Source organism: Liolophura sinensis, chromosome 11, assembly GCF_032854445.1.
Source record: "Liolophura sinensis isolate JHLJ2023 chromosome 11, CUHK_Ljap_v2, whole genome shotgun sequence".
Classification (NCBI taxonomy): Eukaryota; Metazoa; Mollusca; class Polyplacophora; order Chitonida; family Chitonidae; genus Liolophura; species Liolophura sinensis.
Window position 1 is genome coordinate 27,793,572 of NC_088305.1, and position 25,971 is coordinate 27,819,542.

Genomic DNA, 25,971 nt, shown 5'->3' on the forward strand with positions numbered 1-25,971 from the left:
GTTCACAATTGATAAATATAAACTGAAACGCGGTATTTTAAAATTTCTTTGCTTTATGAAAGACGGAGTTTCACGGAAATTGTCGAAGAATGTGATGACGTCACGCGTCTAAGGTCATTCAGTTGGCACAGTTGTAAAGGGAATGGCTAACTTACGAAGTGTTACCCGTCAAGCGAGTCGGGTATTTCGATATGTACACCAAGATTTCGTGGATAAAGAAGTGTCTAGGTAAAAGATCTGTGTTGTTCTGTAAATGTCCAACGTTTCTTGTCAAAATATCCTTGCCCGTAATTCATAAAACAAGATGTGTTTTTCCGGTGCAGAAAGTCGTTTGGGATGTCGAGTTGTTCTCTCTTGAATCAGTGACTGTAGAAGTGACATTTGTCAGAAAGTGTGCCTATCTGTATGTTATTGTAGCTTTGTCTCTATTTTACACAGCGCAACAACCAACTCATCAAAATACTCCTCAAAACATGTGCTATATATAGTTAGGTTAAACGCTGAGGTCTATTTGTAACAATTTCTGATTTAACTGAGGCAGGTAAATATCAGAAATTGTTAAGAACTGACCTCAACGTTTAATTCAATTGAACTAGTAGTAACTCTAAAGAGTCCTGCTTTCATATCTTTGGATGGCTTCAACCTGCGTTACATGTCTTGTGTTTCCATTGTAGGTGCTTGTGTGTTTGCGTACGCCAATTGTCACATATTCAGAGGCAGACGGCTTTAACTTCACACTGCCAACATAGAACTTTGTTCTCCCTGCCAAAATTCAATCCACTGTCCACAAACAAGAGGAAGCAGTACTCAGAAAGACGAGTTTTAGGGTGAGGGTGACTGATATTGATTCATTCAAATTATGATTTGTTACATAGGTACATTTGCCAGAAAAAAGCGGATGGTCGTGGGTTCCCTCCGGGCTCTGTCTTATTGCCTTCCATCATAATGCTGGCCGTCCTCATAATAAGTGTTATTGAGTATGGTGTAAAAAAACACTAATCATATAAATAAATATCAGAAAGTCATGAGAATGATGGTTATTTTCATTAGTACCATAGTCCTGTTATGATTTAAAATACTTGAAAATGTTTGGTAAATAAATGAATGTTTTCCCCATTTGAGCTTCTGTAGTGAATGATGTATGTAATTAGGTGTAGCAATCACACATGCCTGACAGTATCAAGAGCCAAGGAAGTATGAAATTTTAGGTGTTTAAATCACACTCGTCTTCTGATAGTCACACACCTGCTCAAACAAGAATATTAAGGCCTACTGACCTGATCCGAGTAGTTAACTGTTAATAGTAGGTAAACTACAAAACTACCATGTACAATGTTTTTCTAAAGACTGACCGTGTGACTTTCAAGTCATTTCTCCAGAAGATAGAATTTAAGAGTGCACAGTACAATGTAAAAGTCCTGAGGCCAATTTGACTGAAACAAGTTTTGACCACTGTCATTTTGACATACACATAGAGTATTTAATGCAGATAAGATCTTAAGATAAGCCTTGTTAAGAGTTTACAGGTTTAACTGAGAGGGTTGAAAAATTGAAACAAACTATAGGATCAGATAGCACATATCAGATTTTGACTAGCCAGAGCTGGCTTTGTGGAATCAGCCTCTGATCTGTAGCTAGGACTTGTTTTCATTTAGCATTTTGAGTTGGTATTCTTTCATGGAAAGAAGAAAAAAAAAAAAAAGAGAACAAGCCCTGTTATACCGGTATGTACATGTGACAGTGTTGAGGCAAAGAGTCTTAACCTGCATGTAATTGTAAATTAGCACTTCCCATTATGCTATGTGCAGATGATGTCAGTTTTGTAACAGCATCACACTGGTGCTATTATTCCTTCTGATTCAGCATTTTAGCAAGACAAGATCACTGAATTTATGGTTTTGATTAAGTGTCACTCATATCTCTCAATGACATGCGTTCATTTATAGGTACAGCATGGAACAGATGTATGACATCGTGGCAGGTATAGAATTTTACCCACAGTTCGTCCCCTGGTGTACGCGAGGGGACATCATCACTCGAAAGCCCGGGATGTGCAAAGCTAAGATGGAGATAGGGTTCCCTCCCCTGGTGGAGCGCTACACATGTATGGTGACCCTAGCCAAACCACATTTAGTGAAAGTAAGTTTGAGTGATAAATTAGTCCTTGTAGTAAAACTAAAATTTAATGAGTGAGTGAGTGTTGAGGGTTTAACGTCGTACTTAACAATTTTTCAGTCATATGACGACGAAGGAGTCCTTAGAGTGCATGTGCGTGTAATGTGCCACCTTGTTGCAGGACGGATTTCCACCTCTCTTTTATCTAGTGCTGCTTCATTGAGACCACTAACCAAAGGCAAGTAAGCCGCCCTAACTGAGACATTGTACTGATATAGGTCAACCAGTCATTGCACTATCCCCTTAATGCTGAGTGCCAAGCAAGGAAGTACAACTTCCTCTTTTAAGGTCTTAAATGTGACCCTACCCAGGGTTAACCTTGGATCTGCCGATCCCAAAGTGGATGCTCTACCAAATGAGCCATCAGGACCGATAATCTGAAATTTATGCTTGCAAATTACTTCCCCACCCAACAGTTCAAATGCATTAGAAAACTGTGTGACCTGAAGTAGCATTTACATGATTTGATGGCAAAAAAACTGAAAAACCAATCGTCATAATACTGTTGAGCTCTGTCATTTAATGTTGAAACCAGATGCAGAGCCCACTTGCATGAAGCCCTGCTTGTAACTACAATGGTGACTTAATGCCTAGAATGCTGGTTGCCATGGTAGCTACGTGCTCTTAACGTTAAGAGGACTTCATGCACGTTATCCTAGGGAGTTCCATCATGTCCATGCAACACCACTTCGTCCACTTTTGACAAAGTCATGGCTGTTTGATTGTTATGATTTTTGCCAGATATATTTATTTATTCTGACAGTTCAGAACATTAGGGGACAGATATTGCCTTCAATACTTCCAGTATGCTTGTTGTTATTATCCCATGGTTTGCTAACTGTTGTTTCTCTCTGTTTTAGTCTGAGTGTACAGATGGACGGTTGTTTAACCACTTGTTGACCATCTGGCATTTTAGCCCTGGCCTTCCCAACAGACTGGACACCTGTACTTTAGACTTCTCGGTAAGTGTCACATGCAGCGTGTGACGTCTTCTGATTCTTGTTATGCCAGTTTCATAGCCTTTTGGCATAAGAAAGAGCAACTTTCAGTGTGATTTACACAGACTTTTATGTTTGTTTTGGAGACTACATTGGATGAGTTGGCCACCAGCAGGAATCTATGATAAGTAAGATCTACACAATAATAAGCGTGTCGGCAGGAATCTCAGAATAGGGTGGGGGCTCTCATCCACTGACGCGGCTAAAAGGCATGATTTTACGACTTTTACGACTTACAACTTTTTCTGTGAGAAAGTGTAATTATCAGAAACGACTTATTATCTATTCTTAAATTGCCTTTTGTTTTGATTTGTTTTATTTTGTCCAAAAAAAGAAAAAATCATGTGTTTTGCTGTCACTGAGTTACAGATTTTTCAAAAACTCACATTCTTATGTAGGCCTTTGTATGACAGTTTTGCCAAGTCCCGGATGCTGCGGAGACGCACATAATTATGCTCTTGTTGGTGATACAGGTACACTTATTAACAAGTCTTTTATCTGTTTCAGGTGTCTTTCGAGTTTCGGTCAAGTCTTCACTCTCATCTGTCTCACATCTTCTTTGATGAGGTTGTCAAGACGATGGTGAACGCATTTCTGAAACGTGCTAATGCTCTTCACGGACCTCAGTCCATCAAACAGCAGAAACCCAAAGTACTATCATATGACTCTTGACCCTTGCTGAATTTAGCCAATCGTCAAGACCAGCACATCCATGAAGAAGACTTTTAACCAATCAATATGCCTGAAACATTCATGTTTGGTAGAAGACTGTTGACTTCTCAGAATGTCCAGCACATTAAAAGAAGATGTTGACAGGCCTATCCATGGGAATGTGTGGTCGTCCTTTTTCTTTCTTTTTTTTTTTTTTTCAATGTTTTTAGTATATTATAAAGTGAAATATGCTTTAATTACTGTTGCTGATAATCTTTTAATCCGTTAGCAAGGCTGGTCCCTGTTAAGTAAGCAGTCAACATTGAACTATAATGTGTACAATTATGTACTTGTGAAAGGATGGTGTTTTCTCGCCCTGTTTTACTGACTGATAACAGTATTTGTGATGGTATTTCTCACAGAATAAGCAGGTTTCCACTGCTTGGACATGTTTAACGTTTAGATATAGGCCTAATTAAACAGGTTACAAAAGAATGTATTTGAAGGTTAGATTTCGACCCACTTTTACAAAACTGTGTGTGCTGGTTTTTTATTTTCATTTTTTGACTTTACTTTTTATGTCATTTTAAACCTTACGTCTACATAGATCATTTCAAAGATAAGACATGAGATATGTAATGGTTTGTGAATGGTGTTGCTCTCTTAAAACATTTTGTACACCAACTTAAATGTGTGAATACTTGTATTTGGTAACTGATGTAGTCTCGGAGGAAATGGACTACAAATTTGTCATTCACATTTAGAGAATGTGGGAAAATGAACCAATTACTTACATATATACTCTAAAGTTGGTAATAAATTCTTAGAAATTTATGTCTGTATATGTATGCCATATTATTTATAGATTGTGTGATAAATACAAGATACCACATAAAATGACTGACACAAGTGGTGGTGTGTTTTGTTGTTATCAAGCTCAGCGTGCTCATTGTTAAGGGGTTTCAATGTCATTAGTGATAACAAATTCTAATTCAACAGTTTCACACATGAAAAGCAACTTTTTTAAATTTTGATTTTTAAATGGACAGAACTGCATTGGTTGAGTTGGCCAATTTCAGAGCTCAGGGACTTTCAGAAGTAAGGTATTGCATACACACTTTTACGGTCCAATGAACCCACAATAGGTTAATTGGACCATTTAACAGATTTGTGTTACACCAAAGAAAGTGTGACTTCAGGCATTTGTGAAACTGGCTTTAGACGTTATCTTACTGTTACCATGGTGACCCGTGAATCTCCCTCTGGTGGTATCTATTGTACAGCGAGTCGCTTAGAATGTCTTGGAATTGTTCGCCTCGATGTTTTGATGACTTATCTTGCTGTATAAAGTGAGTGGAAAAACTTTTATGTGATTTTTGCTGAACCAGCCACCCATCAGTACAGAAGAAATGATTGTGAACAATTTCATAAAATTATAGGTGATTTATGGTATGCATATTCCTTCATTCACTTTTTAATGTTCCTTGCAACGTGAACAGCGGTGAAATTTAAGTCAAGGCTTTAAGCCATTTCTAATTTCTCACCGCAAATCGCAATGTTGAACGTAATGATTTACAGCATTTCATTTGATAAGCGTCATAATTGTTGAGTACGACGTTAAACCCCAAGCACTCACTCGCACTACAATTATCAGGTTAATGGGTGGACGAAACTAGAGTGCCTGGAGAATTTTGTTTGATTGGTGTTTTTACGCTGTACTCAAGAATATTTCACTTATAGGACAGTGGCCAACATTATGGTGGAAGGAAAACCCACGACCATCTGCAGGTTGCTGGGAGACCTTCCCACATATGGGAGTTCCTGGAATAAACCATCAACCTTTGACAATTGCCTGACAAACATACAGGCTTAAAGCTGTAGTCAAAACAGTGAGAGCTGGATTTAAACACACTATCTCATTAGTCAAGGGCGCAGTAGCTGCCCAGAGTCTGTGTTTAACAAACAGAGCCATCCAGGCCAGGGCAAATTAGGATGCTCCTGGAGACTGAACCCCGGTCAAATGTTAGAATGCAGTAAATGAGAATAACATTGATCTTGGAACAAGGCGATTACACTGGCTTTGTGGAACAGGGTCCAGTGTCCAGTCACGAAGCAGTCACCACTAAGATCAGGCTTAGTCTTAATTAATCAATTTCTGGCATTCAGATAATTCCTGAACTTAAGCCCTGAACTTGAATAAAATTTCTAATTTTGCCATGGACGTCTTCGAGCACTCTTTTAAGTATTCAAATGAATTCCTATTAAATGCATAGACATAATTCTACCCAATAAATTTGGTTTGAAGTTAAGACTTTTACAAAATTTCATGATCCAATTTTCCTCATTTCTTAAATCCTGTCACCTTATGGTACTGTAATGCAGACAAGTCTAATGTACAAAGTTTTGTGGAAAAAGCCTCTTATTTCCTTAGTAGTTACTCACTGCCACACACATGAAGTTTTCAGTTACATGACGCTGTTCAGTTTTATGACTGGAGGAGAGTGTCTGGGATGAACCACAGACATCTGTCAAGTCACTAATCAGCTTTGTGACATGCAGAGGTGCGAATCTTGTAGCTGGAAGACAAGTGGTCTTTAACAGGTGATAGACTGTACAAATGGCCAGGACAGTGTTGCAGTCATTAAGGTGCCACGAACAGCGAAAAGTTTCAAGCGATTCAGGTCCACCTTGTGATATTCCAAATAAAGTAGAGACCGTTGTCATGGCTACCAAGGAACACGGATACTAAATATGCTCAGAAACAGAGGCCGACTGAAACTCCGATCTCTGTCAAAGTCACCAGAGGTGAACAAACCCCTCCCACAAGCACTGTTTACCAACACCAGACTAACCCCTACTAAAACTATCCCCTTTTGCAGAGTACCATGCCACAACCGTACCAAGATGAGTCAGGTCAGTCTTAAAATTACACAACCTGGAGTTTTACGCCATACTCCTGTGTATTTCACTTAATATATGACAATGACGAGCATTAAGGTGGGAAGAGACCAGGCAGAGTGAGGAAACCCATGACCATCCGCAGGTTTCTGGCCAACTGGAGAGGACGGAAGTACATATCCACCTGTACGTGATAAACAAAAAACCAAGCTTCAAGCAGACAAGCCGAACGATTCTAATGGGAGCTAACCATTTTCAGCGTAGCTCAATATAATGCTGAAGTAGAGTAGCTGCTGTGCTGCATTACAAGCGTGGCGTAGCATAATGCTGTTCATGTAGCATAGCGCAGTGTAACAATCCTGTAGGGCACTGATCAAGCAGCGTAGCACAGTTTGTGCAAGAGTGCTGCAGTTTTGGGGCAGCACTGCCATCAAGCAGTGTGGGGAAGTGGAGGAGACGTGAAATGCAGTATATCAGTACATTAATTCAAGTCCTGTAGTTACAGTTTGGTGTAACAATTGTGTAGCACAGCTCAGTGTAACAGCCATCAAATGTAACGGGTCATCTGGTCTAACAGCTATGGAGCAAGGCAGTCAACTACATATGGTTGTTTTGTGGCAATATGGCAGGGCCATCTCTAGAGCCATTTTAGTTCTGGAAAATGGGGCTCCCAAACTGTTGGGTGCTAAAACTACAGGTAATCAAGCTGCATGAAAACCAACAAAACAACTAGATGTTAATAAGATGGTTTACCAATAAAGTTCTTTCTGCATGCTGTCACAATGTCACCATTAAAGTTTGTGCTCAGAACCTTCAAATTTTTTCTAGACATGGCCCTGTATGATCATGTAGTGTACCACTGTGTAAAGGTTAAGTAGAGCAACGCAAAAAAGTGATCTCTGCAGTTGTATAGCAGAACCTAAATATTTATTAGATAGGAATTTAACATTTTACTGTGCTATACGAGTGTTGCTCAATCAAAAAGATGTTCTGGGATATCACCATTTGAATTTTACACAATAAAACAGAAAAGAGACGTCAACACTTGCAATTGTTTTTTTTTTCTGTAATAGTAGCAAGAGTTTTAGAGTAATATTTTGCTTTTCAATCAATTTTACTTGGCTTTCTAGTATAACTACAATACTTCAGCAACAAACAACAGACTCCTGTTAGAATATTTTCACTACAAAGATACTTATATTGCAGTAACCAGAGTAGTACAAATCTGAAATACTTCATATGGCAAAGTCAGCATCTATTCTGGTGCTACCATGGTGTGTCCCTTTCCAATGAAAGTACTTTCTTTTCTACCCAAGAAACAAATCACAAACTATCACACATGATTCGAGCTCATATTTGGCGACCTTAATAACGTCTGGAAATAGAACAGGAATCGCAGGCTATGACGACACAACGCATGGATATGAGAATGGTCAGCCACAAATATGGAACATTCATTGTTTTTACTCCTCATGAACAGTTTCAATGGTAAATTCACACGCACTCAATGTGTTAAGACGCAGACAAAATCATGTTTATTGGGTGGAAAATAGAATTTCCGAAGCACTGCCATTCTCAATGTCCACCCATTCAGCACTATCCCATGATTCCTTCCCATCATATCTCTAAAGGTTTAGAGAAAATATGATCACCCTGGTCCAGCACTAGTTTCTCCATGAGAAGAATCACTCCCAGGATGAAATATGCCGCAGGCTTCGTTTGATTGGCCAGCAATACTGGTTTCTCCACATTTTCACTGGCTTAGAAATCCATTCCACCCATACCGCCCATGCCGCCCATTCCACCCATACCGCCCATTCCGCCACCCGGCATGGGTGGGTCGGGTTTAGGTATTTCTGTGACTACAGCTTCAGCAGTGGACAAAAGGGAGGCAACTCCAGCAGCATCCATTAAAGCTGTTCGCACAACCTGTGAAACAAAGATTCAAGTGACAACCGTCATACTCAAATCACAAATCTTTTCTGTTTTCGGAGCAGATCTATTTCTTTGGAGAAGTTTTAAGAAATAGCTCACGTGCATATTAAAGTTAGAATCCCATAAGAAATCAGAATTTGGGCCACCAAACAAATATCTACTCTTCAAAACAAGCGCTATTTAACCAGTTTATTGTATATTAAATACAAGCAATGTTTTAGAAACATTCAGATTTCACAGATAAAAATCAGGTTTAAATTTCATGTTTATCAGGATTGCCTTGAACTACCAAATATTTAAAAAATAAAATATTTTGAAGAATACAGCTGGTAGTATTTCAAAATTCAAAATATAAAGAATCTATTACACATATTTGGGTAAATCCATGTAGCCATGTTTGACACGAATGACGCATGGTTGAGGCGCCGTCCGCTGTGAACATGGCGTTCTTTACTGTTGCTGCTTCAAAGGACTGACACGACCTTGGGGAGTTCAAGGTCATATCGCAGAATTGCAGCACTTAGCAGATTAGCCTGAATTTACATAGCATTATTTCAATTCAGACGGCTTCATTCTCACAGTTTAGGCAATTTTCCCAGAGCTGCAGGAAACACCTTGGATGATTTCTGTGAATTATTTTGCACACACCACAAAATTTTTAATTACCTTTGTTGGGTCAATGATGCCTCTTTCAATGAGCTGTACAAACTCATTATTCAGAGCATCATATCCAAAATCTCCTTTGCCATTCATAACCTTCTCTACGATGACATTTGATTCAACGCCAGCATTTTTAGAAATCGTCAGAGCAGGCATCCGTAAAGATTTCCTTATAATATCGATACCTGTGCCAAATAAAAATATGAAATTTTCAAGTAAATTAATTAAGTCCAGAACTAGATTTTATAAGTAATTATAATTATTGTTGACTGTTTCCTTCAGACTCATTAAATCAGTTTTTCCCTCCACAATCAGTCAGGTTCAGGTTTTATCATCATACAGAAACAGTTTGCCAGAAAAATCAAAAGAACCTTCTCACTTTGTTTCAAATTGAGCTAGACAATTTTTCTCAAGTTCCATTTTCATTCAAAACATGAATTTTTCACAAACATATTTTGTTGCTTTTCTTGTAAATACCATTACTAAATATCAGTCACATATAACCTCAAAGTTACAAAAACCAAAGCAATTATAAAGTTGTGTGTATAGTGGCCACACGGATCTGTACGACCTAATCTTGTTTTACCTATTTTCTGATCTTCATTTTCATACTTGAGGCTGTCTAATCCGGGCAGACAGCGTAACAAGGCGGTGCCTCCACCAGGTACTATTCCTTCCTCAACTGCGGCTCTCGTCGCATTCAGGGCGTCATTTATACGGTCCTTCTTTTCATTCACTTCCACTTCACTTGTTCCCCCAACCTGAGGACAAAATCCAAATATTTACTTCACTTCTGTACCATATTCTACGCTGCATGTTGCAATAATAGGGGAATTTTGAGGCTTAACTCTTGTCGCAAAAGGTAAAAAAAAAAAAAAAAAGCCTTCTCTACACTGCAACTTTTCTGAAATGTTTGGTAAATTTCATTGAAATTAATTTGCCGATCACCTCTCTCACCATGTTCCAAGGGTACAAACAACGTCTCTTTCCCACTGGAACTTCTGAGGTTCACAAGTGTTCAGCTCTTCAATTTTTCCTACTGTTCAACTATTAACTTCTTGTGAACTTTTTATCCGAGATGCCTGTGTTATCACGAATGTAATCAAAACAGACTTAACATTTCTGACAGGCCACATAATACAGTGTGACTTCTGTTACCTTTAGCACTGGAGAACTCTAATCTCCTCTACTGGACAATGGCTAGGTTTACTGGGTGAAATCATGCAAAAGCCAAAAGAAAAGGTGATTTTCACTGTCAAAACACTAACATGAGCCCTCGCAAACCAGATACAGTTACACCCTCTACCAGGTACACAGTGCTTCTAATCTGACGGAAAGCTGCAGAAGGCTGTGATACATACAAAAGTCCCTGTAACAGGCACGGAGAGGTTTTAAACGATTAAACATGGTGGTGGTGGGTGGAGAATAATGGGGAAAGCTATTGCCCTTTAGGAAGTGTCTGACTAACCATCTGGTTAAACACCTCATTAACCACCTGGCTGAAAGCAACTGCTGGAAATCAGCTGCTGGGAGAAGACCTTTGGCAAATTAGCCAGCAAAAACATAAATCTATACACAAGGTTTATAAGACAAAAGAACTTCGTCAACTAAAATCCTGAAGCCATGTTTGACACGAGCGACGCATGGGTAAGGCGCCGTCCGCTGTGAACATGGCGTTCTTTATGTTGCTGCTTTAAAGGACTGACATGACCTTGGGGAGTTCAAGGTCATACCGCAGAAATGCAGCTTTCACAACCATTATGCGTGGTTGCTTCATGCCAATTTTAGAAGGGAGGAAGAGGAAATAATTTATTGCACATTCATGTATAGAGTGCTAAAATAAACCCCCAGTGCTTCTCACACTTGATGAATACCAAAATCTATCCATCAAAGAACAGATCAAATTACTGGGGCCAGGTAATGGCCATGTAACTGGCTCTGGTAAATTAATAGCACTTTTCCGTAACACAAGAAATATGCATGCCGTAATCTGCTGCATGAAAAGAATTTCCAAACCGTTTTTCTAATTTTTCTTTGCAGATTGTTTACATCCAAATGAATAAGGACTCAAACTTGACATTTAACGATGGATTACCTTTAAAACAGCAACGCCATTGGCCAGTTTGGCCATACGCTCGTTCATCTTCTCTTTTTCATATTCGGACGTTGACAATTCCATTTCGTCTTTGATTTGGTTGATTCTCCGTTCAACTTCAGCTTTATCCCCTTTGCCCTGAGAAAACAGGTTTTATTATATTACAGACTTTCTTAATGAACTTTGAACACATTAAATTTCTTTATTCCCTTTTATTTATTTATCTGTCTGGCGTCAAAAGTGTGCTTAAAACCTTTAAGTACCTGTAAGACGGTGACAAGGTTTACGGGTGCAGAAAATGAAAACCTAATCGACAAATTTCCTGTGACGCAAACCTGCTATGTATGCAAGAGCTGGATTCACATCTGTGACCTCATTGGACAAGCCAAAGGCATGAAGAATACTTTCGTTACCACAGTCAGCAAGACATAATATTGCAAATACTTCGAGACACTGCTACCTTTAGCATTTCATTTCTCGTCCCAAAACAGTCCATTCGGCCTTAGGCACTAAGGTGCCAAATTTATTTATTTATTTGATTGGTGTTTTACGCCGTATTCAAGAATATTTCACTTATACGACGGCGGCCAGCATTATGGTGGCAGGGCCTGGGGGAAACCCACAACCATTCGCAGGTTGTTGGCAGACCTCCCCATTTACAGCCACTAAGGAACCAAAACAATGAGAGGATATGTTCTGTATAAAAATGTAGATACATATATACACCATTACAGAAAAGAAATGTTTTGATGCTTAATATAATTCTGAGCTCACATTCATCAGCAAAGTATCGTCTTTGGTGATGATGACTTCTCCTACATTCCCCAAGTCCTGGATCTGTACGTCTTCTATCTTATACAGGTTACCTTCATCTCCAAACACCTGAAACACATACAGTACACCGATTAACTGATGGATTGATTGAATGATTGATTTGACAAATTAGTAGAGCAGAGACTGATTGGAGAGGAAGCTAGGATGACTTGGACTTGAACTCACAGTAACTCAGTTGGTGAGAGGCTCCAGATTTTCATGTCCTTTCTTGCACATTTCAATCACACTATCTATACAAACCTTAAAAGACAACTAAAAACAAGTTTTGTTTTGATCACTGTCTTCCGCACCAAACTTTTGCGTAGTATCCCATTATGCACATCGCACATATACAAACAAATTATCCACCATTATGCAATCAGTGTAATGAACGTTCTTAACATCAAACAAACTATTTCTGTCAGACTCATTAAATCAGTTTTTACCTCCATTGTGTGTCAGGTGACAAAATGATCATCATTCAGAAATAGTTTATATTTCTCTACATTTTTTCATTAAAACCACAGATTCCATTTTAAATAAAAAGTTAAAATTACAAAGGCAGGACAGACTTATTTATTTGACTGGGGACAGGGTTGATATTGCAACTACCAATATTATTAAGTACATTTTCAAAACTAATACATGTAGAAACTAACTAGTGTAAATAAATGCTAATGTACTTTTAGGAGTTATGCCCCTTTAAATTACTCTCCAGTACTCACAATTCCTCCAGTAGCTACAGCCATGTCACGGAGTGTGTTTTTGCGGTTATCACCAAAGCCTGGTGCCTTCACAGCACACACTTGGAGACCAACTTTGATCCTGAAAATGAATGGTTAAACCTAACACTTTAAACATCAAAATAACTCAAAATTAATTTATTTACATATTTTTGTATCATGAGGTTCAGTTTGAAATATTCATGTCAGGGAAATCTGAAATTTTAATTTTAGTGTGAAACTTAAGGTTAGAAGTCTCAATTTTTACAAAATAACTTTGCATGAACCATACCACCCCCACCCCCACCCAGTGAACCCTAACCCATAACTCTATACCTGTTAAGGACAAGTGTACTTAAAGCCTCTCCATCCACATCCTCTGCGATGATCACGAGAGGTTTCCGCTGACCGTTGGCCAACTCTAGCACAGGTATAATGGACTGCATGCTGGAAATTTTTTTCTCGCAGAGCAAGACCAGGGCATCTTGAAATTCACACTTGGCACCTATGATGAAAAAAATCCATTAATGCATGATGTTGATTTTCGCTGTACAACAGGTATGTGTGTCAGTGCCATAGTAACTAACATGTAACTAGCATGCATTATTTACCATGGTAACTACATGCTTGTTACCATGGTAAATAATATGTAATTACCAATGCAACTAGCATGTGAATACCATGGCAACTGGTGTGCCAGTACCATGGCAACTAGCACTGTAGGCATCATGTCACCATAGAAGCTATCACTATGCAGCACTAAGAGGACTTTGGGTGAGTGGTCTCATGTCCCAGAGACATTACACTAAACGATAGGAAGGAGCATGGATAGGCACAGAAACCATATCAAATCCACACAAACTCTCCAAACTCTGAGGAGGTAACCCTGGCAATTCTGAGAAAATAAGTTTCTTTTACTTTAACCTGCCATTCTTACAGTTCACAGAGGTGTGATTATAGAGCTGAGATATCCAATTCATTGCCTCAAATGAAAATAGAATATGCTCTATTTCAAATGATTGTACATCTAACATATCTGACTAATGACATCGTTTGAACGCGGTTTATGACAAACTTGTTCCATTTTCATTCCACTTGTTGAATTTGAGTCTAACGACAGATCATATCACATAAGAGCAGAGTATCAGAAACAGAAGGTGACCAAATCTAGGAGCAGTCAATTCAGACAGACATTTTCCTAAAGGAAGGTGGCCAAAAACCCCTCTCCTCCCCATAGTTTATTTATTTGATTGGTGTTTTATGCCATACTCAAGAATATTTCACTTATACGACGGCAACCAGCATTATGGTGGGAGGAAACTGGGCAGAACCCGGGGGGAAACCCACGACCATCCACAGGTTGCTGGCAACCTCCCCATAGTTCATTAAACATTAAAAATATAGTGTTTCAAACAATACTGGTAAACTTTAACTTGTTCAGTCACAGCTGATCAGCATCATCTGATATTTATTTTAGCATTCTTTTTTCATTTCGCAATGGAGATTGACACCAAAGCAAAGCAGACAGAATGCATTTGAATCATCAAATCTCCATAAAATCACATGACAAGGCTGATCACATAAAATGACATTTGAAGGCCTTCTAGCCGCATAAGGGAGAAGTTTGACAAAGCCAATGATCAGCACCACTACCACAACAACACAGACAACCATAAAACATAGCAGTATTTCACAAAGATAAGTCCCACTTTAGTCACACTTTTTTTTTTCATTGAACATATTTGTGTCATTATTATAGTGCTAAATATCAATGAGCAACTAATCAAATTTTTGAAGTTTAACTTGACTTGAAGCTAAATTTACTTCTGAAGAGATGAGCAAAGATGAGATCTATGAATTCTGCCTTTATCTACCGAAGTCACAAATGTATGAGAGATGGGTAGGTGTAAACAGGGGTGACAAATAATAATACTTTTATCTTTCAATCCCATATCATATGACAAAATAATAACAATTCCAGAAGTCCTATCCACATTTTCATGTTTTGTTTATTAAATTAAGAACTCTGGGACTTTGTGGCCAAGTGGTTAGCGTGCCAGCATGGTGCAATGACCAATGCAGCCGCTTTGATATCAAGTCCAGCTCAGGCTAGCTTCCTCTTTAGTTGTCCGTAGAAAGGTCTGCCAGCAACCTGCGGATGGTCGTTGGTTACCCCCTGGGCTCTGCCTAATTTCCTTCCACCATAATGCTGCCAACGGTCATATAAGTGAAATATTATTGAGTAGGGCATCCATGAAACACCAATCAAATAAATAAATCAATTAAAATGCAGCATTAAAATGTAGCAAACCTGAATACCCATGGATCTATGTTTGGGAGATCCACCGGAAAGTGAGAAAGCTGCTGATGTAGCATCAATACCAGTTCTAAAATAGTCACAAAAACTACATAGAAAAGCTCATATGATGCAACTGTAATCCCTCCATATCGAGTATACAATTCACTTCACTTTTATTTCAGGAATCAGGCCAAGAAATCTTTAAGTTCCTAAACTAGAAGCATTTCTGAAACAATTTACATTGTCTCAATTTTTCTACAATGCATTATCAGTTTGCTTTAGCACACACATCATGAGACGCATAACAGATTGTTTCCAGTTTGTTTCACAGACCACAAAATTATCAAAAATTCATAGAAACTTGCTGCAGAACAAGAAATATGACAATAATGGAAACAAAAATATTGGTCTGTAACAACGCAAGGCTGTTCAGTTAGTCATACAAGTATCGTTGATCGCTACTGTCAATAAAGCTCCTACAAAATGAGAGTGAAGAGAATTCAAAATTCCTCGTCCAAGGCTGGGATTGAACCTGCACCTCCTGTGTCCTATCGATAGAATTTATTTATTTATTTGATTGGTGTTTTACGTCGTACTCAAGAATATTTCACTTATACGACGGTGACCATCTGCAGGTTGCTGGCAGACCTCTCCACACACATAGGGCCAGAGAGAGGACGCCAGCATGAGCAAAATGTAAAAAATAGTGACATAAAAACATATCCTTTCAGAAAAGTCTTAATGTAACAGATTTCAAATCTTAATTCTCTATCTTCACAAATGGCTGTTCCCAGTGCCAACTTATCTTTTTAACAAAAAAGCACTTACCTTTTGCAGTGTTGATAAAATAAGGTGAAATGTATCCCCTATCAAACTTCATTCCCTCAATAGTTTCCAACTCATCTTTTAGCGTCTTTCCATCCTGGAAGATATTTTTTAAGCAGATTGATCTATATTTTTACACTCCACTGAATCACGGTTAGACAGAAATCAGAGCAATAACTACAGGCAAATAGCTGCTAGAGTAGTTCTTCCCAGAAAACATATGAGTGGTGTTTGAAAAGGTTGAAGAATTACCAAAACATTAAACTGTAGCAAATATGAATACCAATGGGTTTTATGTATGGCAGACCACTCGGGTAACACTGATATGTAAGAGTGTTTGAACAGTAATTTAGAGGAATCTTGCCACCAAGATGATGCCACACATGGATAGAGGCATAAAAAGTGTTCATGTTTGACACGAGTGTGTGCTTGGGGTTTAACGTCGTACTCGAAATGTCTGACACGAGTGAGTACTTGGGGTTTAACGTCGTACTCACCATGTTTGACACGAGCAAGTGCTTGGGGTTTTACTCACCATGTTTGACACAAGTGAGTGCTTGGGGTATTACTCACCATGTTTGACGCAAGTGAGTGCATTGGATTTAACGTCATACTCAAAATGTTTGACACATGTGACGTTGTCAACATGGAGTTATCTACTGTTGCCGTTTCTTTGGACTGACATGACCTTGGGGAATTCGAGGTCACATCGCAGAATTGCAGCTATTCCTGACTCATACTGTTGCTTCATGCAAATTTAAAAGGGGAAATAATTCAATACTTCATGAATATTCTGTACACCTTGCTGATCCCTGCTGATTTTCACGCGCAAAGGTATATTTCATTAGAGAAAAAAAAAATTTTCAACAAGCACCTGATGAACTATTCAACCCTCACCTCAAAACCATAGCTTTAATACTAATACTGTAAGTGTCACATTTTCACTTCTAAATTTCACTTCTAATTTTCACTTCTAGATGGTAGTTATGACCCAGGATGATCCTAGTATTTACAAATTCTTTACACCACACACAGACACACATAATCTTGGACAGGTGCAAATGCAGGGTAACTTACCTTGACTGTTATGACTCCATTGCGTCCAACTTTCTTCATTGCATCTGATATCAAATCTCCCACAGTCTTGTCCCCATTTGCAGAAATAGTTGCAACCTGAAATATTTTTATGATCAGTGCTATATTTAAATCACCTGATCAGAACAGTAAATAATTCATTTGTGTGACAGTTTTATTAAAGGTTTGTAGATAGAAAAAACCAGAAACCTACAGTGAAAAAAAAGCCCATGTCATAACTTAGACCAGATCCACGTCAGCATATATAGAGAAGACGTCCTCTTCATTAAATATGCTCTACATAAAATTGTAATTGCTTTATATTTAGTTAGTTATTTCACTGCCATTTCACTAGGCCATACTCGGGAATTTTCTGTTTATATGATGCGGACAGGTTTATGGGCGGAGGAAACTGAGGAGCCTGTAGTAAACCACCGACCTTCGGTAAAACACTGATGACCTTTCCAACATGTGACATACAGACATGGGCGCCACGATTGGTGAAAATCAATTGGTACTCAACGAACGTTAAGATTACTAGAAACCCCAAGATCAGTGTAATCTAATCCTTATTGTTACCAAGGTCCGACAATCAGTGAAAGTAGCATTTTTTAAAATTACAACCAACAGCAAAACAAGGAAATCCCTTGTAAGGAAGTCAGCTCAGAATAAAGTGGGTCGTTTGAGAATGCATCCTGAACATGTCAGAGTGGTGCACGAAGTTTCATCACAGCTGATCAGAAAAGTTTGCAACATAATTCAGGTAAAACTTCTACAATCTGGTATAAAAATTGAGGAGACTGAACATGTGTTACATTAATACTGAACACACTTAAAACCTGAGATTGTATTTATTAAACAATGTAAGACATAAAATTGCAACTGCTTAAAAACCAATCTCAGAACTGTAAAGAATTCAAATCATGGTTGGTACAACTGTTCTGTGTACAAATTATAAACTTTGAAGAGAAAACAATTTTAACTGTAGCTGTGTTTTAATTCTGACTTAAGTTGTTTAATAAATAGGAGCCCAGGGGTTTTTTAAGTTTTGTGGAAAGACCCCAGAGCTACAAGCATATTCCCAATATTCAAGGCAACGCATTACAGTGTAGCTTCTATTTTTACCCGAGATCTGGTAGCACAAGGTTTTAACCCATGAATAGAAATGTTTTTCAAGAACTTTCAAGAAAGTGATCTACCTTTTCCACCATTCAGTTTCACTACAAACTTTTACCACAGGAATAACAGATGTATTTTGGCGTTGGCAGCTTACTTATTGGTTAATTATTTTAATCATTTATTTGGTTTTATGCCACACTCCAGAATATTTCACTTATACGACAGCGGCCAGCATTATGGTGGGTGGAAACTGGGCAGAGCACGCGGGAAAGCCATGACCATCCGCAGGTTTCTGACAGACCTTCCCACGCATGGCCTCGGATAATTAGAATTAATGGACAAAATTTATTTTTAAGGACATATCACAAAACAAAGCCTTTTTCAAGTCCCTGAAAACCTCAGAAAAGATTTGAAGAATTGTTTGTTACCCTGGGCACATTCCATGTAGGTATCAGCAGGTAATTTCACTTGAACAAGATCTTCAATTCAACACAGTACTAGCTTTAGTGTTCAACTACTGACACTGTTAAAACTTACCTGTGCAATTTCTTCTGGCGTGGTCACTTGACGAGACATAGTTTTTAACTGGTCGACCACCGAGTCAACGGCAATCATGACACCTATCAGGAAGGAAAGTATGAACGATCAGGGCCAGAAAATGTTTGTCAACAGATCACTGGCAACACACAACACTGTATTTCCCCAAAAGTTTTGAGTTTTTCAAGTCACATATTTACCTGAATTCTGATTGATTCATCCACCTGATAGGACCTCTTCAGAGTTTCTTGTGACTTTTGAAGTACAGGTATCAAAAATATAATTATAAGGCCACTGTGTGCTTCTGAAAGTGCATTTATACACAGCAAAACTTTGGGGGAAACACAGTACAGTAAAATAGCAATGTACACCCCATCTTGATATACTCACTCAAATGTGCAAGAAAAATGCAGATAGTCTGTATTTATCACCAATGCATGGAAAAAGACTTTAGTGATTTTGAGAGAGTGTCTCCTTGCATCTGACATGCAGGCCTCTATACATAAGCTGTTACCTCAATGAAACACTACGCTGTAGATACCAGACAGGACACCACCCCCCACCCTCCCCCAACACCCAGTCACACACTGACACCAGGTCTACCAGTATTCAGTCCATTTCTCTTCTGGTGAACACCAAATGAGGAAGTACTAAGATGTTCGGAGTCTCAGATTTACGAGGCAGACGCTCTATGATCCACTACTCTACCACAGACAGTCGCAGAGGGATATATAAATGTCCCAGGCAACAGAGAAGGACTCAAGATCAGCTCAGAATAACGTGGGTAGTTTGTGAATGCATCCTCGACATATCAGCGTGGTGCACGAATTTTCATCACAGCTGACCACCAAGCTAACAAGAATTTGAAAATTTTACAACCATCTTCTCTTTATGAAGCTATACTGCTTTTTTGTGATCGAATTTGTTTTTATAGTTTCCTGTGAAAACCAAGCTGCTATATAAAGCACAACATATGTATGAACAGAATATAAATCTTCATGTTTTGGATGCTGCGTTACAAAACACCATTCGTCTTAAGAACCATTCTTCCCAGAAGCTCTCTACAGACACTAATAAACTGTAAAATACATTAAAAAAAAAGCATCTAAACATACAAACATACAAATACAACTAGTTACAAAATGTTCGTCTTATTTTAGTTAAAATATTGTAGCATCTTGTTTTCCAACATCCCCTGTATGATTTAATCCACCTATGGCTGAACGTGTAGGAAAGAACTTTCAGAGACATTAAATTAAGTGTCTCATGTTTCCCTCCAAACATGTTCAGAACATCTGGTAATGATGACTTTCTAAACTTACCTTTTCTAATTTCAACAGGGTTAGCTCCCTTGACTATCTTTTCAAATCCCTCTTTTGCAATGGCGCGGGCCAGAATTGTAGCCGTCGTCGTGCCATCGCCAGCCTCCTCATTTGTGTTATTCGCTACATCTTGTACTAATTTCGCACCAATGTTCATATATTTGTCTTTCAAGTCAATTCCTTTCGCGACGGTGACACCATCTTTTGTGATTTTTGGACTTCCCCAACTCTGTTCCAGGATAACATTTCTACCCTATAAAAAAACATAAAAACTGATACAAACAAAACCTAAACTAAACAATTTCAATAAGCATTTCAAACAAATTACAATATTTGTTGATAAATATAACACTGCTTTGAACAGGTTCTTTCTCAATGTTCCAAGTTCGTATACCAGACATGACAGGAAATTCAAATCTGGAAAGTTTACTTGGGAATCTTTTCTTTAGCACCAATGAATAAACGATGTTGCAACAGAAACGCAACATCGGGAAGAGATGGTGCTAGAATTTTTTAGTATTATTTTTTTTTTCATTATTATTTGATTAAAGTTGTTTACCATAAGAAAATCAACAAAGGTCTATTCACTGTTGTGAGGTCAAATTCAGTATAAGTTAGCAAGAAAAAACTGAGAGAAGGAAAAGACCAGCCCTGGTAAATTCCCTCATCATAACATCACAGTTGCTGTTGACAGCCTTGCTTTTAACACACGAATGTATACCCACATGGCTGCCACGGCTAATAGGCAAAGAAAGTCAGGTTTGTCAGGTTCCTGGCAAGGTGCCATGGTTTACTCCTGACACTCCAATTTTCTCCGGAGACACATTAATCACTATAGAAACTTATAAAGTTGTTTTCAATATTTTTGACTTGACTCACTTTGTTATCTCCCTTACCACACCTAGAGTAAGCGAGTGAGTGTTTGGGGTTTAACGTCGTTCTTAACAATTTTTCAGTCATATGATGACAAACAATCCTTATATTGTGTATGTAATGTGCTTCCTTGTTGCAGGACGGATTTCCACCGCTCTTATCTTGTCCTGCTTCACAGAGACGCCTTACCAAATGCAAGTAAGTCGCCCCGCCTGAGCAATTATACTGCTACGGCTCAACCAGTTGTTGCACTACCCCCTTCGTGCTGAATGCCAAGTAGTACAACTAGATGACAGCTATGTGAGAGAATTCAAAAAAGCCATCACTGAAAATATGAAGTTTGGGAGTAGCATAATCCTCCTAAAAGTCCCCTAAACTTTTATCTCCAAGCATGAGCTGGACTTGAATTCATGGAGAAAGCATTGGTGAGGCGCTCCTGGGTCACTGTGCTGCGCTAGCATGCTGACCACTTGGCCACAGAGGATCCCAATCTTGAAGAAACCAATGTCTTATTCAGTTTGAAAAAGAAAATCAAATCTGCAAAGTTTACTTGGAATCTTCTCCTTAGAACAAGGAAAAAAGTTGTAATAAAAACACCGAGAAGAGATGGTGCAATAATCTGTTCGCTTTTTGTTTCTCATTTTTCTGTCATTGTACTTAAGCTGTACTTAAAACCATTTGTCTCATAAATGTGACCCAGGACATGGGATACAAGGGGTGATTTGTGACCCAGAACATGGGATACAAGGGGTGGTATGTGACCCAGAACATGGGATACAAGAGGTGGTTTGTGACCCAGGACATGGGATACAAGGGGTGGAATGTGACCCAGGACATGGGATACAAGAGGTGGGTTGTGACCCAGGACATGGGATACAAAGGGTGGAATGTGACCCAGAACATGGGATACAAGGGGTGGAATGTGACCCAGGACATGGGATACAAGGGGTGGAATGTGACCCAGAACATGGGATACAAGGGGTGATTTGTGACCCAGAACATGGGATACAAGGGGTGGTATGTGACCCAGGACATGGGATACAAAGGGTGATTTGTGACCCAGAACATGGGATACAAGGTGTGGTATGGACCCAGGACATGGGATACAAGGGCTGGTATGCGACCCAGGTCATGGGATACAAGGGGTGAACTGTGACCCAGGACATGAGGTACAAGGGGTGGAATGTGACCCAGGACATGGGCTACAAGGGGTAGAATGTGACGCAGGACATGGGATACAAGAGGAGGAATATGACCCAGGATATGGGATACAATGGGTGGTACCAGGGGTGGTTTGTGACCCAGGACATTGGATACAAGGTGTGGTGTATGACCCAGGACATGGGATACAATGTGTGGTACCAGGGGCAGTTTGTGACCCAGGACATTGGATACAAGGTGTGGTATGTGACCCAGGACATGAGGTACAAGGGGTGGAATGTGACCCAGGACATGGGCTACAAGGGGTAGAATGTGACGCAGGACATGGGATACAAGAGGTGGAATATGACCCAGGACATGGGATACAATTGGTGGTACCAGGGTAGGTTTGTGACCCAGGACATGGGATACAAGGAGTGGTATACTCAAGAAACTTTCCACTCTTGCTGAAAGGAGAAGAGTGAGTGAGTGAGTGCTTGGGGTTTAACGTCGTACTCAACAATTTTTCAGTCATATGACGACGAAGGAATCATTAGGGTGCATGCACGTGTAATGTGCCTCCTTGTTGCAGGACGGATTTCCACCGCTCTTTTATTTAGTGCTGCATCACTGAGACGACTTACCGAAGGCAAGTAAGCTGCCCCGCCCGAGCCATTATACTGATACGGGTCAACCAGTTGTTGCACTATCCCCTTCATGCTGAACGCCAAGCGAGGAAGTTACAACTTCATCTTTTAAAGTCTTAGGTGTGACTCGACCAAGGATTGATCCTGGATCTACCGGTCCCGAAGCGGACGCTCTACCAACTGTGCTATCCGGGCCGGTTGAAAGGAGAAGAAAACTTTAAAAAATGACACTATAGGCTGAAAAGAGCACATTTTTTTCTATCTGGTGGTGCCTGCTGCATAATTTTGCTATTTTACCTCGCCACACACCTAAAGCCTGCAAACGGCAAAGCTGGCATAAATCGCTTAGTCCATGGCGTCCTCCATCTTTAACACCCTGTAATTTCTGCTGGGGGTGTGTTGTCTCTCAGCCAATGAGAGTCGTTAAAACTGCCGGCTTGTTCGTGTAAACTCAGAACCTATGTACAACATTCCGGTTTCCCAATTGTCAGGCGGAAAACGAACTGTACTGTTCCCTACTTTCTGGGAAGAAGAGTTCTACCGGAAACGTACTAACTGCATTTCGGGGGGGGGGGGGGGGGGGGGTCCCATCTACAAGTATTCTGGGGTTAATGGATGGTCCATGGCACTAAATTCTTCCCATTTTGTGTTGCACTGAAGCCGACTGCATTGTATTTTAGTCTCTCCAATCACAGTTGATCCTAACACAGAAGACTTCAGGACTAGTTCTTAGGTAAAATGGAGTCGCCCACAGCGGATTTTGCCGCGCACTTTATTTATCATTTATCAAGTTGAGGTACATACTAGAATTTTTTTTATGACCTGCACCTACGAGGAAATGTACACTATTTTCAATGGTATTTGTCTGATATTTAAGTTTTCTTCTCCTTTAATAAATTTGATGCTACAGAATTTCCAACTGGAGATGTACATGTTATCCACCCCATCTACAAGTATTCTGGGGTTAATGGATGGCCCATGGCACTAAATTCTTCCCATTTTGTGTTGCACTGAAGCCGACTGCATTGTATTTTAGTCTCTCCAATCACAGTTGATCCAGATAAGTTGGAGTGTGTGGGTGGGTGAGTATGTCTTCGAGAAAGGCCAACTTTAGACCTGCATGACAATAGTATGTCAAGAATCCTTTACTATTTTTTTTTGATGGAATAACATATTTTGAAGAGAATAAAGCATAATGCGCTTTGACAACGAGTAAGAAAATAAAGATGGCGGTGACACATTGTTACATTGCTGGACTGGTGACAACAAAACTGTTACTAAAAATAAACAGTTTTTTCAATACATAATCCAGGCAGGTCTTCACGGGATGACGTTAATGGTTTTCTTTTAAATGGAACTAGTTCACGTTTTATTTTTTTAAATGCAGTTTACAGATTAACATAAGATAAATATTGTGTTTAGGGAACATTTAGTGCGAAAATAAAGTCGTTGGGGCTCTCCTTAAAAACCCTGTAGTGATGATGTCAATGGTGTTAGCTGTCAAACAACTCTGCAGGAAGAGAACATGCATTAGCAGTATTAAGCTGGCCTGGTTATGCCACTAAGTTCATCGTTAACGAAAAATATGCATAAAATTCAGGGTTAATTACAAGGTTAAACACACCCATATAAAATGAATATTTAAAAAGAAAAAAAAATTTGTCCAAATTTCATTGTTTCCCTTAAAACCAGAATCTTCGTTTCAGATTTCCTTTAATGTATCGTATAAATGCTGTGTTCATGAAGCTGATTGATACCGATGACTTTGTGACAAGATTTTGTAAAGACTCACCTTTGGTCCTAACGTAACGGCGACAGCGTCCGCTAAGAGATCCACCCCCTGTAACATAAGCGCTCGAGCATCTGCCCCAAACTTAATGTCCTTGGCATAAGCGCGGGCTAATGAGGGTGCCACGCGGCGTGAAAGAGAGGTTCGCAGAATGCTGGGCAGGCGGTACATGTTGCTGAAAAAAAAAAGGGAGAGAAAAAAATATTTTATGAGAATTTTGTACAAAATTTTCAATCGTCCTTTCTACCAGGGGTCTATTTAAATGTCATCCTTTCTGCAATAAAAAAAAAAAAGAGAGAACTAGAAGTCTAAAGTATACGTACTTTACTTGGGCAGGGAAGAGGTGCTATATTTTATAGTTCTGGGACAGAACCTTAATTTTTTTTTTTTTTTTAGATATGACCTTGACATATTGGGCAATTGTTCGAATACATGTAATTATTAATGTCAACGAGTTAACTCTACAATGGTCGAATTATTAGGCACCCCCTTCATTTCCCTGTTTGGAGATGTGCGGTAAGTTTTATGGGAAAACTGGGATAGAGAAATGTTGCGATTAACGTCAGAATTTTAAGATAGCATACCAAGTCTATCTACATAGACTTATAAAGATCCTGCAGCCAGACCACTAAATTTTCATAAAACACTTCTACTGATATAAAGATACATATGGGTCAATCATTCAGACCTTAAGAGCAGTTTTTAATTAACACAGTAAGGTACTATATACTGCTGAACAATAGTAATGAGTTGAGCAAATTTTTGGTATGTAACCAAAGAAATGAATTCAACAGTTGCTAACCTTGAGGCTCAAATGATTGGGAGTAGGGGAAGGTTGTGAGATTTGGGGGATTAGTGAGATTTGGGGGATATGGGGAATATGGGGTATAAGGGGGGGAATATGGGGTATAAGGGTGGGGGGGAATCAAGCATTAAGGCGTATGGGCGTATTAGGGAGGTAGTGGAAAACGATCCTAAAATGTGAAACATGAAGCATATACATTTAACAAAATATTTGAGATCACTTATATGAACCCATGCAGACGTTCCGCCTACATCTCCCAACAAAAGCCCACAACACGAAAGCGTTACAGCCCGTTCACGTTTGACCCAGCTACTGCCCACGATAATTCAGCACACTGACTTGCCACCACGTGGGCTAGCGTTGTTGCATCAGTGTATCTTTCATTCCCCAAAATTACGCTACCGATTGCTGTTTCTCTGAAAGCTTACACAGAAAGTACCGTTGGCTTAAATACTTACAAAGCATCCAACAGTCTGGTTTTGCAATACTTACATTTTGTCGGTGTCTTTTTTGATTTCACTACACCTCGACTTCGCACTGCGAGCACGTTGTCGTCTATTCCAACCTCGATCTGCAGACTGATGAAATCGAGGC

At 39.3% G+C, this 25,971-nt stretch overlaps 2 protein-coding genes and 2 non-coding genes across 4 annotated transcripts; 1 reads left to right on the top strand and 3 right to left on the bottom strand.

Annotated features, from left to right (window-relative positions):
- The first annotated feature begins 119 nt into the window (after positions 1 to 119).
- LOC135477479 (coenzyme Q-binding protein COQ10 homolog B, mitochondrial-like) lies at positions 120 to 4,006 on the top strand. Its single transcript, XM_064757597.1, has 5 exons — positions 120 to 228; positions 675 to 827; positions 1,947 to 2,139; positions 3,036 to 3,137; positions 3,681 to 4,006. The coding sequence occupies exons 1-5, from the start codon at positions 143 to 145 to the stop codon at positions 3,843 to 3,845; spliced, it is 699 nt and encodes a 232-aa protein (XP_064613667.1). The 5' UTR covers positions 120 to 142; the 3' UTR covers positions 3,846 to 4,006.
- Positions 4,007 to 7,781: 3,775 nt separating this feature from the next.
- Positions 7,782 to 25,943, bottom strand: LOC135477480 (60 kDa heat shock protein, mitochondrial-like). Its single transcript, XM_064757599.1, has 13 exons — positions 25,870 to 25,943; positions 24,576 to 24,747; positions 20,124 to 20,376; positions 18,802 to 18,884; positions 17,149 to 17,244; positions 16,075 to 16,168; positions 13,284 to 13,452; positions 12,951 to 13,050; positions 12,187 to 12,294; positions 11,413 to 11,550; positions 9,904 to 10,078; positions 9,324 to 9,502; positions 7,782 to 8,651 (listed from the first exon to the last, which is right to left on the bottom strand). Exons 2-13 carry the CDS (start codon positions 24,741 to 24,743, stop codon positions 8,484 to 8,486), a joined length of 1,731 nt encoding a protein of 576 aa, XP_064613669.1. The 5' UTR covers positions 24,744 to 24,747; positions 25,870 to 25,943; the 3' UTR covers positions 7,782 to 8,483.
- On the bottom strand, positions 9,593 to 9,660 carry LOC135478383 (small nucleolar RNA SNORD57). Its single transcript, XR_010445303.1, has one exon. It is a non-coding gene; the product is annotated as a small nucleolar RNA SNORD57 (small nucleolar RNA).
- Positions 12,644 to 12,711, bottom strand: LOC135478382 (small nucleolar RNA SNORD57). The gene has a single exon (XR_010445302.1). It is a non-coding gene; the product is annotated as a small nucleolar RNA SNORD57 (small nucleolar RNA).
- Positions 25,944 to 25,971: the final 28 nt, after the last annotated feature.